Below are 15,610 nucleotides of genomic sequence, written 5' to 3' on the forward strand. Positions count from 1 at the left end.
CTATATTTCAGCAGTGGGTCTGAGTGAACAGTAACTTCCATCCCCAGATGTCCCGCTGATGGCACAGAAGACATGAAGGGAGTCGTGCATCCAGGGCGAATGCATCGTATCTGCGTGGTAGATCTAGAGGAAACAGAAGAATTAGAGCTTCAGGAAAGGCTCCAGGTCATGACTGTAATGCAGGTGTTTGAAAAGATATGCAAAAGAGATAGCCAACCTTGTCTTCAGAGCTGTTTCACAAAGGCAGCATAACAGAGAAATGAGAAAGAAGAATGAAGCAATTTCTGTAGCATTCATATACACATTATTGTGTCCTACTGGATCATTTTTAGTTAACAGCTCTATAGGAAAGAAACAATTCTCTGTAGAGCAATAATTCATTATATCTTTGCAGTAAGAGAACTCTGGGGTTTTTTTTTTGTAAGCACAGGGAGTAAATGCAGCTAAATACAGCGCTCACTGCATCTGTGCCATGTGGCAAGGCCCTGTACTTTATAACCTGAAGGATGGCCTTACAACACAGGATCTCACTGGAGTGAGGAACTGCTCTAGAGTGACTGTATTTGTGTTTCACCCTGTGATTCACCAGGCAGCAGGTCGGTCAGCCTCAATGTGTTACATTAGGGAAACGGAGCTCACTGGCCGCTGTAACCAGTTTCTGGACATCCAGCTTCCTGCCAGCCTCCCAGCTTCCTGCACCTCTTCAAAATGGGACTTTTGCCAGAGAGTTTCAACCTGTGACTTACCACAGGATGCTTGTGATGCACAAAACATGAGGCAAAACATGGCACAGGACTTTGGGGGCCTGCAGCACCAGGAAACTCATGGTATGCGTCAGCAGAGCCTCCACCCCGAAGCACACTGTGTACCAACACCAGGCTGAGACTGCCCATCAACAGAAACTGGTGTTTGGAACCCACCAAGTCCATCATTTACTTTTCAAGTTCAGTTCCTCGCCTTTCTGCATTTAGCTACACAACGTGAAGAGCAATCAAGTTTTCAGCTAGTTTTCAGTGTGAGTTATCAAGCCCAGAGAGCGCCTCTGTGGGCTCCTGACGTGCAGTACGTGCCTGCTCGTGGATGATGTCAGAAAGCTCTTTCACCATATCCCGAAAGTTTGACTTGAGCCCCTCGTGGTACTCCACTTGATCCTCCTTAATGAGTCGCTCGTTGAGCTCCAGAGCAATTCCACAGGCTTGTATAAACTTCCTGGGGAGGAAAGGAGTGAACTTCAGCCATTAAAATAGCCCAGTCGTCTACAAAAGCAAGCAACCAAACAGATGGAAAGTTTCATTCCCCCCCCACCCCTCCCTTTTCTCCAGTGTTTGGGAGAACCACAAACTGGTTTGGGTTGAAGGGACCCAGGTGAAATGGGAGACACCAGCACCAGGATCTTTATAAGGCACATCTAAGCATTCAGCATGTGATTTTAGAGACAGAGAGAACTATAAGCAAAGTGGGTACCATGTTCCAGCCAGGTTTTATTACATCAGAAATCCTACCTGAACATTTCTTTTAAGTCATTCACCTTCTTAGTAGGATATTTGCTGGACTGGCTGTCACTCAGGAAAGCTCTGGCATAGGCCAAGGGACCAGCATTAACCTAGAACCAGAGAAGTCAGAAATCATGTATGGTAGAACTTGTGCTGAGTTGCTACAGGCAGTTGTGAAGGGAACAACAATATTAAGAAATCCACCACAAAACCAATCTTAGCGTATTATTTGCATGCCACCAGCTCTGCATTACCAATGTAACCAGAGTGTTAATTTTCCTATGCTTTTTAAGACCAAAAGATAAATAGAGAGATGCAACCTGGTTCCTTGTACTTACCTCCTAGTTCCATTTGGCATAGCAGTTGGATCTGAGCCTTAAGGTCATCTATCCATCTTGAGAATTCAGGCTCACAAAAAAGCTATTTGTGCCTGCTGCTGACAATACAATCTCCAAGAGTTAAGTGTATTTCAGCATTCACCCATGGCCAACCAATGACAAAATGCTTATTGCCATGAGCCTCCCGCTAACGTACTGCTGTGTGCGCAGGACAAGCTGTGCTTGTGTTTGCTGTGGGGCTGCAAACAAGGTAGTTAATGAGTTCTGGACACTAAATGTGCTGTGTCATGAGAAGATGACTCCCTGAGTCAGCTGTAACTGTGATTTTGGATGAGGATCGAGCCTTACCTGCACAGAAACACAGCCTTGCAGTTTGAGTTGCAGCTGGATCATGTCAACATCACCCGCGGAGCACAGCTTCTGCAGCTCTGCTGTCTTGTCTTTTATCTCATCGGCAGCCACATCGATTGGTTTTAAATTAACCTGGTGTTCGTAATTGACTGGAATCCTCTTCTTTACGTATGGAAAGGAGTTCAAAGCTAGCAGGAAAAGCAAAGGAATTATAGATTGAAAAGTCATGCAGCACTGGGGACTGCCTTTCATGGAACACACACAAGCAGGTCCTTGCCCTTGGTATGTGTGAAATCCTGAACAAGACTGTATTTTACCAGCATGATTTGTTATTTTATAAACATTTGCACATAGAAACATAAGGCAAATTCCCCTCCCAGCCAGAATGATGAATCTGGTTAAATACCTGAGAGACCTTCCGACCCTTTTGGGATATTTTAATGAGTTTAACCAGTCTAAAAATAGTGGCTGATACAGCCTCACGTTTGTACTTACTAGTTAAAATGGTCCTTTTTTTACACTGCTCTTCCACACTGCCATGCTTTTTTCCAGATAAAGTGTAAGGAGTTTCAAATACAAATCTATTGATGTTATGGTTTCTTTCAAATTCAGTCTTTCTTTCAGACATCTCTTTGTCTTCAAAATAGGGCTTCACGTAAGTCACTTGAATATGGGCATACTTGGGATCAAGGTCTTTAATGTTGACCTGTGAAATAAGAGTGTTACTCACTAGAAGAATGAAGATTGATAACTCGACTTACAATTGGTTAATGTGGGATGTGATTTAAACTGATTCCCTGCTGACTCAGCTCCATTGCATGCAGTGAATCACACACCAAACGCTCCCTCTGACCCCAGCCGTGATGTCTAGACCATCCACTATCAGATACACAAGACAAGGAGGCTGGGCACAAGAAATACCTCATCTGCAACAGGCAGCCCTATCACCTTGTCCATCAATGCAGCACATGCCTGTGCTACTCAATCCTTCTAGTATGACATATTGCTTCCAGGCCATAGATTAGCACTCTTACAGTGCTGTGCTGTGGCATGCAAATCCGCAGGCTTGCCCAAAGCAAGCTTTGGGATCACTAACATTGTCTTTGGTAACCCAGATGCATCCGTGGTTGCAAGATAAGGGTGTGAACAGCCCTTGGAGGGAGCAGAAATAGGTATTCCATAGGAAGAGGAAGGAGCTAAGGCTGCAAGGCCCCAAAAGGTTTTCTTTCATCCTTGCAGTGTCAAAGCAACAACAATTCCACTTCCAATCATCTGCTCCTCTGTGCTTCCCAGCACCACGCTCAAGGGAGATGTGGACTGCCATTTCCCATTCATAATTCCCAACTCATTTATTTCTTCCTGGGTGCCAGATCAGCACCAAAACTTGTCAAGCTATGCAATATGTCCACACAGGAGCATGGGGATGACAGGAGCAAATGGAAGCAAGGTGCTTATAAGAGGGTGGAAGAGAGGGCTCACAGAATGGTTTGGATTGGAAGGGACCTTGAAGCTCATCCAGTTCCAACCCCTGCCACGTAATATGGCCCTGATGTTCACCACTGATTGCATTCCATCAGCTCGTTCATGCAGTTGAACTCTACCTTGTTAGAATCCTGGATAATCTTTACAGTCTCCGACCCAAATTTTTCTCCGTAGAGTTTAAGAAGCCGGAAGGAGATCTCCGAGAGGCCCGTCAGCTTGGGTTCCTTATAGATGTACTCCTTCCCATCTTCTTCTTCAAAGAACGTCTAGCATGAATCACAAAGAGGGAGTGAGGAATCACTGGGTTTCTTTGCTTGGAAAACTGTTTAGATTTCCTGCTTTGAAAGCATGTTTCCGCTGGCATTTCAGAAAGCCAAGAAGGTTCAGAAGGCTACAGCTTGCACAGGCTCTCACTGAGCTTCACCTTTCAATAGGTTCCTTTGGATTAGGGTAAAAAAGTCATGAATTTCCTCAGTCAACACAGGCTGGAGGATGCCCAGAGAGCAATATAAACACTGTGGAAGCTGGGTTTGGCCAGCACTTGACTTTGTGGAAGGATGGAAAGAGGCCAGCAGGAGAAAACCCACAAAAATAAGGCATAGGGAAGGAGCAGAGAGACATGTAAGTGGAGGAAGCTCTGATAGCAGAGCCATGTGAACAGTGTGAAGGATTTTGTGCAGGCTAAAGGCACTTGAAGCAGTAAATAAAGAAATGGGTTTCCTCTGCTTTGATTCCTCTTGTATTCAGGGAAGTGGAACTTGGTGTATTTGCTGCAGAGACAAAATTGCATTAAAGGTTATGCCTGCATCACCAGTCCTTCCTGTAGTGGGAACAGCACGAAAGCTTCATGTTTTGGCAAGCTGCTCCCATCGGAAGTTGTGACAGAGTGTTAAAACTATGTCTGTGTAGCTGGCGTATAAAGCCGGCAAAGCTTTCAAGTGCAAAAGCGGATCAAGTGTTGGACGTCAGGATGATCCGTTGCTGAATTTTAGGGGCTGATCCAGTCATTTCTACAGCTTTTAGAAAGCTAAGCTAGCAGTTGTTTCCTTTTATCTACTGCTAACCTCACTTTTCACACACCCAAAGTCGAAGGTAAGATGAGGACAAAAAGAAAAGGTATGTTTACTGCAGCAAAAGTCAGTGCTGCAACATGCTGTGCATGTAATGACAGTGGTGTTCAAAGGTACCAGCCTAAGATGGTTTCAGGGGTATTAATCACCTCCTTTAAAAGAAGGAATGAGGAAAGACAGAGCTAATATAATTTACACAGTATTTCTAGAGGGGTCCTGCATCTCCCCCATGGTCACAGGTCCAGAAGCAGAAGCAGATAGCTCAGAGACACAAGGGAGATGAGGGGGAAAGCACTTCATTAGATTAACTGCTACAGCTGGAGGAGACAAATAAAAGCACAGCTCCTTCCAGGTTCAGAAGACTTCATCAGGCAGAAGATCATGCTCCTTCTCGGGATGCTGAGCCCCAGACCTTGGCCACCTTTTCCAGCTACCTCAGTTAACAGAAATACTCTCTCCACGTATATAACTACTATTGAGAAACTTTGCCTCCAGCTTCTCCACTAACCTTTTACTCTACTAATATATAGAAAAAAGCAGCAATTGTCTGTAGAAGAAAATGTCTGTAGAAGAAAATGTTATTACGACTATTTGTACACAGTGGTTATACACTGTGAGTGGTACATACTATACACGCTAAATTGTGTTTGTGTAGTTCATAACAACTATAATTACAATCACCACCACTGAACCCATTAAGCCATTTCCTACCTGCTGAGGTGTTTTATGGGAAGCCCACCAGCAGAATCATAAACTACAATAAACCAAGTGCTCCTGGACAGATACAAACCCTCACCTCAAGGGTGGAACACGGAAATGTTCATAAAGATGTGCCAGTGCCTGCTCCAGAGGAGCCAACAGGCTTCTCAGCTCCAGGTCTGGCAGAGCAGCAGCTTTAGGGAATGCCTGGTGGAGGGAGACTGGTGAGTGGGCTACGTACTTACTTGTCCATAAAAGGCCACTCTAAAAAAGGTTCCAAGAAGCCTCTTCCTGGTATGCATGACTTCCAATATCTTGGCATATGCTCCATGAAGCGTTCTGTACAGCTGGGTTAGTTTCTGGAAATCAGATTTTGACATCATTAAAGCAGGATTTTGCAAGCAGAACATCCTAGCCAACACTGGCAGCTCCTGAGAGCTCTGATCACGGTCCTTTGGAGAATTCAGATGTGGATTTCAAAGGAGGTCAAACACTTGCAGTGTTCTTTGAAAAACCTCAGTCTTAAGCACATGCTCAGCTCCAGTGACACTGCTATCCTTAGGGAGAAGGCTGAGCCTGCTGTCCCTGCATGCCTCCTGACCAAGCCTTCATGGGTAGAGCAGCCTGCAGTATTTTACACACATATCTGGTTTTGATCAAAACCAGATGAAGGCTTCCACTAGCTTCAGCTGTACAGCTGGATCCTGTCCTGGAGTGGAGGGGGTCATGGGATAAGGGAAGGAAAGAGGAGCACAGCAGCCTCCCTGAAGCACAGGTCACAGTAGGCACTGGGAAGCAGCAAGGTAAAGAGCTGGGAAAGCTTCCTTCCCTCCTCTCCACTTGCATGGAATTACCTGCAGATCGAGTCCTTTCTTTGAACACTCCACTGTGCTTTTAACTCTTGTCTTCACGTCTCAAAGAGAACCTGGCTTTGCTGAGCACACGGTATGATGCCAGCTTTGTTTTAGGGGAAGGAAGGTGGGAATTATTCACTAAATACGAGTCTTGTGTGCCTTTAGCTGTAACAATCACCCTCCAGACCACTGCTTTCACTCATGTTTAGTGACCAGCAATGAAGAGCGACGTGGGCGTTACTGACATCAACAGAGTGACTCAGAGCTTCAAAAATACAAAAGCCTCTTGCATTTTTTTCTGAGGGATCTAGAAAATTACCTTCTCTCCTAGAATCACAGAATGGCTCGGGTTGGAAATGGCCTTAAGATCATCCGGTTCCAATCCTGGATGACTGGAATGCAGGGACACCTCACCTTAGACCATGTCTGTTTGCATGTCTGTTTGCTCACCTCGAATTCACGCCGCTTCTCATAAATAGGAATGATCACTTTGGACACTTCAGAAATGGTTTCATACCGCTCTGCTTTCCACAGGCCATCCACACATTGCTCCAGCAGCTCCACCAGCACTTCCTACGAGAGCAGCCGAATGGTGGTGTTAGTAACAGTCCAAGTTAGAAGGGAAAACCATTTTATTCTCAGTTTCTTTAAGAGGTCCCAGTACAAGCAGCCACGGTTACAGCCCATGGTCTGGCTTTTCCAAAGGGAAGGAAACAAAAGATAAAAAAGAAAAAAAGGAGAAGTTATTTTTTGAAAGTTCCTTTATTCTTTATTATCATTGGCACAGGAGCCAGCAAGTGTGCCTGGGTTATTTAGCTTCCTCCCCAGGGGAACACCAGAGCTCTGGGAGGGTATGGAGACAGCAGCACTGGAAGTCAGAAGTAGGTATCTGAGCAACATGTCCAAGAACATGTGTGCAGCAGCAGTGGGATGTGATGCTAAGGATCCTCAAGCCTAACGTTGAGGAATGGGCAATGGGGCAGCTCAGCCATGTGGCCCCCCCAGCGCAGTGGTACAGGCATGGTACAGGAGTCGTTGTGAGGCTTTCTGACTCACGGGACAGTCTAGCCACTTCCTCAATGCCTTGCTGTGGTTTCTGGGCTGTTCTGCTAAAGTGGTGTCCTGCAGCACAGCCCTAGCTTGAGGGGAAAACGAGATGGGCTGCTCAGCCTGGAGAAGAGAAGCTGCGTGGAGACCTCAGAGCAGCTTCCAGTGTCTGAAGGGGGCTACAAGGATGCTGGAGAGGGACTCTTCATTAGGTACTGTAGTGATAGGACAAAGAGTGATGGGTTCAAACTGAAACAGGGGAAGTTCAGGTTGGAGATAAGGCAGAAGCTCTTCCCTGTGAGGGTGCTGAGGCGCTGGCACAGGGTGCCCAGAGAAGCTGTGGCTGCCCCATCCCTGGCAGTGCTCAAGGCCAGGTTGGACACAGGGGCTTGGAGCAAGCTGCTCCAGTGGAAGGGGTCCCTGCCCGTGGCAGGGGTTGGAACTGGAGGAGCTTTGAAGTCCCTTCCAACCCCAACCAGGCTGGGATTCTGTGACTCTGTAAACCCTCACTCAGCAAAACCTGACTTGCGTGTTGTCCCTCCTTGGCAATACTCTGCCACACTGCCCTGTGCTGGCAGAATTAGCACCTGCAAAACACGGTAGGCAAAGATTCTTGTGCAGCTTCTTCAGTCTCAGTGCTAGAAAAAGCTTTTAGTAGAACAGCTTTTAGTAGAAAAGCTTTGCAAAGAAACCAAGAACCTTCACCAGTTCTGTATTATACACAGAAAATCCCTCAAAGCAGATTTCTCTTGGGAAATTGCTGGGAAGCAGTGTTCCTTACAGACGTCAGTGCACAACTGTAATTTGTTACAGCTTGCACAAAGAAAGTCTAAAATAATCCCAGAATCCCTCTATTCCATGATGCCCTTAGGGAACGAGCCTGCACCGGAGCTGATCACCTCAGTGAGTGACCCATCCTACCCAGCTGCCCAGTATCCCCTGCTCTGTACTACAGGACCTCACCTCACTGTAATGTACGTCCATCATCCCACCGTCTTCTTTCATTGCACCTTCTTCATCAATGTTGGGAGTGATTTTCCTGAAGGCAGCGCATCCACTAGGGAAGAGCTCTGTAGCGGACAAAAGCAAATGGATTACTGGAATAACAGCATCATGCTTTAATGGCTGGGAAGTAGTCTGGCTGACAATGAAGTCCTATAAGTAGCAGTGGACCTGACTCTCATTTTACTATTGAATGTATGAGACTGAACACAACAGAACCTCCCCAGCCATTTGCCACGGGAGTCATTCCTAGCAACTAACACCATGCACAACAGGTTTCCCTGGATCTGGAATCCCCAGCCTAACCAGCTACAACCAACTGAAAGTCATGAAGAACATAGGTGTATCTTTGCACAGAAGATGCAAGAATCACAGAATCAACTAGTTTGGAAAAGACCTTTAAGATCACCAAGTTCAACCATTGCCCCAGCACTGCTAAAGCCACCACTAACCCATGTTCCTAAGAGCCTTGTTACATGAAGAACAAAGCTAGTGCGGGATGCTGGAGAGCTGGGTGGGAAGCGAACAGGACTGTACACTCCTAGCACAAAGCACAGTTATGTACCCTTTCTGAACCCTTTCCAGCCTACATATATGTAAAGAGCACCAGTGACAGAGAGAACTCAGTGTATTCACTTGTTATTCCTTTGGATTGGTTCCTCTTCCTTTTTAGCAGTTCTCCTTTACCACTGGTTGCGGTAAGCAGCCTCCAGGGTACAAATAAAGAATTACCAACAATACCTCCCTTCTGCAGCCAATGAAGCGTGCAGAGGGATCAGAAAAACCAGTCCCGAGTTTTCACACTTCACCAACACAAAGTACAGGATTTGGAGGGACTCCAAAGGTGTCCGGAGCCACCTGAGCAAAGCACTTCAGACCTTTCCAGCCAAGGCAGTGCATGTACTCAATGGGCTTTTATGCAGACTTAACTTTCTGAAATGTGAAGTGTCCGTGTCAATAATCACACCTTACATGCAAATGAGAAATGGGATCAACATATCAACTGTTCTTTTTGTTAAGGGTGGCAGAGCCTGGAACAGGCTGCCTGGGAGTCTCTTTCTCTGCAGACATTCAATACCTGCCTGGATGCGTTCCTGTGTAACCTGCTCTAGGTGGCCCTGCCTTGGCAGGGGGGTTGGAACCAATGATCTCCAGAGGTCCCTTCCTACCCAAATAATTCAGTGATTTCTGTGATTTAAAAGACATCCTGCAGAGTGCTGTTACTTGAGAACACACAAGCCCGTCCTGTCCTTCCTGCTTTGCATAAAATCACAATACTCTCTTGCTTCCTTACTATTCTTTACCTATTTGTATCCTTAGGCTATAGTAGTATTTTTTGACTGCATTTTGAGTGCTTTACTCTAGTTTTCTATCCTGCCTCTGGTGACACTCCTGATGAACATACTGACAGCAAGTTTTTAACATGGGCTTCCCCTTGTGAGTACGGTTCCTAATATAAACCACAACAACATTTAAACCAAGACATGATGTGTCAGTTTGTGTTTCACTCAGCAACATGCCAACATGACTGCCTAAGCGGTCCTGGTCAGCCTAGTAAATGCCTGTATACAAGCAATTGGATTCCCTCTTTAAAAACCTCATCCTTTTCTAGCTTTACCCACCGGTTAGTTTGTTTTTACCAGCTGAGGAGAAACTTGTCTTTAACAAGATTCTGATCCCCAAAACCCATCAAACCTTCCAAGCACCACACGCTTACTTTTCCTGTGCAGGAACTCAGCAACGAGGGCTGCGACGTGAACGTAACACATGGCTGCCTGCAAAGGACAAAGGAAAGTCAACATGTAAGCTGTGCCTCTGGCTTGTTGGGTAAAGCCATGGGTATAATTCCAGGATCACCTCTGAGAAGTCTCCGTTTTTCACATGGATCTTTGCCATGCTGTCCAGCCACGTTTTCCGGAGCTCTGGGGTACTCGCGTAAGACTTGGCTAAACTGTACTGCAGATCTATCAGCATTTCTGGATCCTTTTCATGTTCTTTCATCTGAGCAGTAGCCATGAGCACTGTACGGATTCTCTTTGTCAAATCTTTGACTTCGGAAGGAAAAGCAGTTGCCTGACACAAAGCAAATCCAATTAGAAGCAAATACTGAAATAAGAGGGGAGACTGAGCTGAGCTCTTAGGCAGAAGCTCTTCCCTGTGAGGGTGCTGAGGCGCTGGCACAGGGTGCCCAGAGAAGCTGTGGCTGCCCCATCCCTGGCAGTGCTCAAGGCCAGGTTGGACACAGGGGCTTGGAGCAAGCTGCTCCAGTGGAAGGTTGGAACTGTTTGAGTTGTAAAGTCCCCTCCAACCCAAACCAGCCTGGGATTCTCTGCTACAGCAATGCAGATATTTTGGCATCCTGAGGAGCTGGTGCGAGAGCAAGATGGAAGTGCTCTGTGCATGTAAAAAAATAAATGGATGGGACCATATCCCATGCCTGAAATATTTTCCATGTTATTCAACATCCGCTTGTTAAGCCTCTGATGTGGTCACTCTCCAATTCCTAAAGCACCGAAAGCATTTGTAGAGGTTCCCACCACGGGAATGTAATAAATAGAGAGTGAAACAGGCTCCAGACTGACCCCCTGGCTCAGAGCTGGATGATCATCAAGTTAAAGCAAGCTTGTCCCGCCAAGTTTTACCATCTCCAAGGACAGGAATTCCACCTCCTTTCTGGGAACTAATTCTTTTCCAGTCCTTAAGTAAAGTTGGACTTTTCTTTGCAGCAGCTTGTGCCCATTGCCTCCTGTCTTGACACTCCCCACCTCCGAGAAGAGCCTGTCCTCCTTGTCTCTGTAACCTCCCTTTTGGTAGGGGAAAGCAGCAGTTAGGTCCCCCAAAACTTTCTCTCCTCTGTGATGAGCCTGGCTGACATTTCCCTCTCCTTGGGCTCCTGCTCCCCAGCTGTATCTGTAAGCCGTTCATGGCATCCTTTCCAGTGTACTGAAATCTCTCGTGTACTCTTGCACTTACATAAACTGGATAGAACGGTCTTGCAGTGTAAAATATGAGTAGCAAAGTATGGCTCAGTGAAACCCTTATAGGTATCACTGTACAGAAGAGAACAGAGGGGTTTGCCAGGTATATCCTACTTATAAATTCATTGTAGGACAATTCAGCACCTACAGAACGCTCCCGTCCCATGTGTGCAGTGTTGACACATTGTTCAGTGGGTTGGGTAGAAGGTGTTCATTCTAGCACAAAGACAATTCTTTTCCAAAGAATACAACCATTAGTCCCCTGAAAGAGTGCTTTCTTAATCTTGCTGACACTCAATTAATGAGCATTAATTCCTGCTAATTATTACCTTCAGGCAACAGAAGGATCAGGCTCTCCTGTGTCACTCCTCTCAACACTGGAAGTTCTTGGAAAGCTCTTTGGCCATCCTTGCAAGCAGAACACTTTGCCAAGTGTAACCTGATTGCAGAGCTCCTTCCTCTTGGTGTGAGGCCACATGGATAGAGCATAACCTGCCTGTGCAGCTGGCCCTATCACTGGTGGCGTAATCCTGGTTTACTGAGCAAACACAGCCCACAGGAGCTCAGAAAGCATAATTCCAACCATCAGCTTTACCCTTAAACACAATTTCCTTGAGTGTGCCCCAGTCTTTCACTAAGGCTGATAGCACATGATGTGATTTAATGTCTCCAACTTACCTTCATGGGCCTGTCACTGTTTGCAAAGTTGTTAATGATGAGCAAGGAGTCCTGAAACCTTGTCCCACCGCTGAGTGCCACATCCGCTATTAACTGGCTCACTGCAATTATTATCTGTTGGGACAGGGTGGGGGTTTATTTAATAGCTCTAATAGAGGAGTTTTATTGTCACAGTTACATGAGATACTCCTAGGAAAACATCACCTCTTTCCCACAGCACAAGTGATGGTTGTGGCTTTGCTGTCACATCTCCCCAGCACAAATACTCCCCAGAGGACTCAACTACTTTGCTGAGCAGTGAGTTCACAGAACCAACAGCACAGTTGTAATGCAGATCCCTGTTTGGACATCAGTCACTTTCCCCCGTGATTCACTGCAACCCACACAACGTTCATCTGCCTCACTAGATGGCTAAAATTGCTTCAAAAACTCAGTGCTGCAAAAGCAGCTCCAGGAAAACCCCTTCTGACACAAAGGCAGCTCTTCCCTCTGTCCTTTCCACCTCAGCCCAGCCAGCCTCTGGGGCAGAGATGCACCTTAAGTCTTTGAGCCCAAAAACCCAACAGCTTGGAGCCCTTTGGCAGTGTATTCCGCCTAAAGGGCTCTGGGCCAATCACTGGGATCAGGAATTAGGCAAAGCCTGGGAATCAAGAGGACTTTTGGCCATATAACAAAAGGAAGATGCTCTGCAGCCATGGGGTGACATAGCTGTATTGAGCTATCTGGTCATTAAGCCCCGTGTGTCCTGTTGGTCCTGCTTCTCCCCAGTCACTGACCTGAAGATGCGTTCTCAGAAATGTTCTCCTTTTGGTGAACTCAAAGTTGTTTCTCATCAGGAGATAGAGAAGAGCGGAGGCTTCGTTCCTCGTGGAGGACACCTTGGAAGTGCAGCACTTGAGGATCTCGTAGCAGAGGGCAGCACACATGTTCACCCTCCCCTTGAAAAACGCTGAGGGGAACTTCACAAGAGGCATGCAAATGTTAGGAAAGACACCTTGGAAACACGGAGCCACGCTGCCCTGTGCTGGCACAACTAGCATCTACATAACACAGCAGGCAAAGGTTCTTGTGGAGCTTCTTCAGCCCCAGTGATAGAAAAGCTTTTCAAAGAAACCAAGAACTTACACCAGTGCTATCTATGCATATTGTAAATGGAGAATCCCTCTTGGAAATTGCAGGGAAGCAGCCCTCCTTGCATGTGCTAGTTGCCAACCTAACAGGTTTTAAGGAGCCCCATGGAAAACGCCTCATAGGAGACCCCACTGTCTGGAGGCAGGCGGGTAGTCAGCAAAACTGCATTTTCTGCTTCCCATGTCTTTGCTTAGAACAAACCAAAGTTCAGCCCTACTCATACTCATTCTAGCTCTATTCTACCCTTTTCTAGTGTAATTCACACTGATACCAGCGCTTTGCTTCACTGTGAGGTTACAGTAAAATGTACATAGCACAGATGGTTTCCACCCTTGCAAAACAGTTTAGCAGTCTCTCTAATCAAACTTTGCTCAGCAACTAGTGCAAGACCTCATTTGGAAGTAACATTTCACCACTTATCATTCACCACTGTGCTCTTCCTGGGTGCAATCGCATCCACATGGGTTTAACTCATTAATGATGAGCCGCATTCAAGTGATTTGAGAGGCTGTAATTCCTTTTGAATTCATTAGAACTGGGCAGCTGGGGAGGAATGGAGCCTGCACGTACATCTGGTCTTGAAAAGGTGCTTAGAAGAACCGGCAGGTTTTGACAAGCATGAAGGAAAATGTCAGCAATAGCATCAGTCACTGCTCTTACGTGCTTAGCTGCGGCTTTGACGCTGCTTGAGCGCAGGGGATTAAAGAGCCATGTACCACGGCTCAGAAGAGTGTAGAAAGAGGTTCAGGAAGTCCTATCCCTCTTTCACATGCAGTGGGAGAGGAGCGGCTTGTCAGCACAAGTATCACTCAAACAATAGCATTGTCAGCAGTAGTGTCAGTTTAGGACAAAGATTCAAGAAGCACCAGCTTTTGGTCAAACAGATGTTAGATCTTTAACAGCAGTTCAAGTGATAAGGGTAGGTGAGGGGAAGTTTAAAAGGAGGTTAAGTGCACTGCTCTTCTATCATACCTACATAAATTGTCCTGTCCCTTTGGAGTCACATATTACATGCCTTGCTAATACGCATTACATACCTTGCTAATGAAAGCTCTCAGAGAGGCAAACACATGCTTAAGAGCTGCTTCTGACTGGCCGTTTTTGAGAAAAGCCAGGTGAATATCGAAAACCTTCTTCATGAGGGGATTGTGGCCATCGTTGCTTAAAAGCTGGGTCTGGAAAGCAACAAGAGTTTATTGCACAGAAATGTGTCTGAAGCTGGAAACGACAGAGAGAACTCTCTATGATCAATCACATCCATCCTGAAGGCAGATAAGGAGCAGTAAAAACCATTTATTAATGTGACGACCAGAACAAACTTGCACTGGTTGATCAGAGACTATTTTTATAGCAGAGAATAAACCAGAAAAGGATCTACTGTTGTAAGGCTTCCTATAATGTGACACTTGAGGAGAATGGATCACCACCACCAACATGCAGACAGAGATACAGCCACTTCCCTACAATACTTTTGATTTCAGTGCTGACCTTGAAACTCTGGGTGAAGAAAGAGATGGTGTCCAGGACTGTGAGGCACACTTCAGTGGCAATATTGCCCTCCAGCAATGCCTGGTGCACGATATCTGCTTCCGAGGTGCCTGCATCTGTGGATGGAAAGCAGATCAGGAGGAAAGGGTGCTCAACACTCCAGCTCCCACAGTATCTAAATGCTGATATAGGTAAGTTTCTCCCTTTGCACTTCACTTGGGAGATGCGTGGAGACCTCATAGCAGCCTTCCAGTATCTGAAGGGGGCCTATAGGGATGCTGAGGAGGGACTCTTCATTAGGGAGTGCAGTGACAGGACAAGGGGTAACGGGTTAAAACTGAAACAGGGGAAGTTTAGATTGGATATAAGGAGGATATTCTTTCCTGTTAGGGTGGTGACGCACTGGAATGGGTTGCCCAGGGAGGTTGTGAATGCTCCATCCCTGGCAGTGCTCAAGGCCAGGTTGGACAGAGCCTTGGGTGCCATGGTTTAGTGTGAGGTGTCCCTGCCCATGGCAGGGGGGTTGGAACTGGATGATCTTAAGGTCCTTTCCAACCCTAACTATTCTATGGTTCTATGAGGTAAGAATACCAAGAGGCTGAATTTGTCAGCTCCAGTCAGAGGAGCTGCCTGATGCCAACCAAGAAAACCAATGTTGGCATTTCCCCTTAATCTCACTGCTTTTAAAGCCAGATAGAGAACTTGGTGTGCAAGTTGTACCCGCAGAGGGGAAGTGGTGAGGTGCTTAACTGGGACAAAACTCAGGGGAGGCTTAGGGCAGATGGCGGCCCAGGTCCTTCCATGGGGCAGCTCTCCCCTGCTCGCCACCCACACCGCAGTCACCTGAACCACACTCAGCCTAGGAGCTGAGCCAAGACAGGCAAGAGGAAAAAGCCACACAAGCCCTACATCCCAGGGGGGATTTTTAAGGGGCTGGCTTAAATATCACCCACACCAGTCCAGGAATATTGCAGGGAGGAGCAGTGACCGCTGTCATTC

General features: G+C 46.5%; 1 protein-coding gene across 2 annotated transcripts in view; it reads right to left on the reverse strand.

The window, feature by feature from the left end:
• The window catches only part of DOCK11 (dedicator of cytokinesis 11), a 67,599-nt gene continuing 51,989 nt past the window's right edge, over positions 1-15,610 (reverse strand). For both annotated transcript variants that reach the window (XM_061353240.1, XM_061353241.1), the window contains 15 exons: positions 14,612-14,727; positions 14,161-14,298; positions 12,769-12,951; positions 11,993-12,106; positions 10,194-10,409; positions 10,054-10,111; positions 8,298-8,404; positions 6,738-6,860; positions 5,679-5,792; positions 3,784-3,930; positions 2,678-2,888; positions 2,180-2,370; positions 1,503-1,603; positions 1,071-1,209; positions 1-123 (listed from right to left, as the gene is read on the reverse strand). In XM_061353240.1, the coding sequence (XP_061209224.1) occupies positions 1-123; positions 1,071-1,209; positions 1,503-1,603; positions 2,180-2,370; positions 2,678-2,888; positions 3,784-3,930; positions 5,679-5,792; positions 6,738-6,860; positions 8,298-8,404; positions 10,054-10,111; positions 10,194-10,409; positions 11,993-12,106; positions 12,769-12,951; positions 14,161-14,298; positions 14,612-14,727 (2,081 nt within the window). The remainder of the gene's footprint in view (positions 124-1,070; positions 1,210-1,502; positions 1,604-2,179; positions 2,371-2,677; positions 2,889-3,783; positions 3,931-5,678; positions 5,793-6,737; positions 6,861-8,297; positions 8,405-10,053; positions 10,112-10,193; positions 10,410-11,992; positions 12,107-12,768; positions 12,952-14,160; positions 14,299-14,611; positions 14,728-15,610) is intronic.

This window comes from Neopsephotus bourkii, unplaced genomic scaffold (genome assembly GCF_033783945.1).
Source record: "Neopsephotus bourkii isolate Nb327-2 ecotype Australia unplaced genomic scaffold, CSIRO-AGI_Nbou_v1 NB_668, whole genome shotgun sequence".
NCBI classification, from domain to species: domain Eukaryota; kingdom Metazoa; phylum Chordata; class Aves; order Psittaciformes; family Psittacidae; genus Neopsephotus; species Neopsephotus bourkii.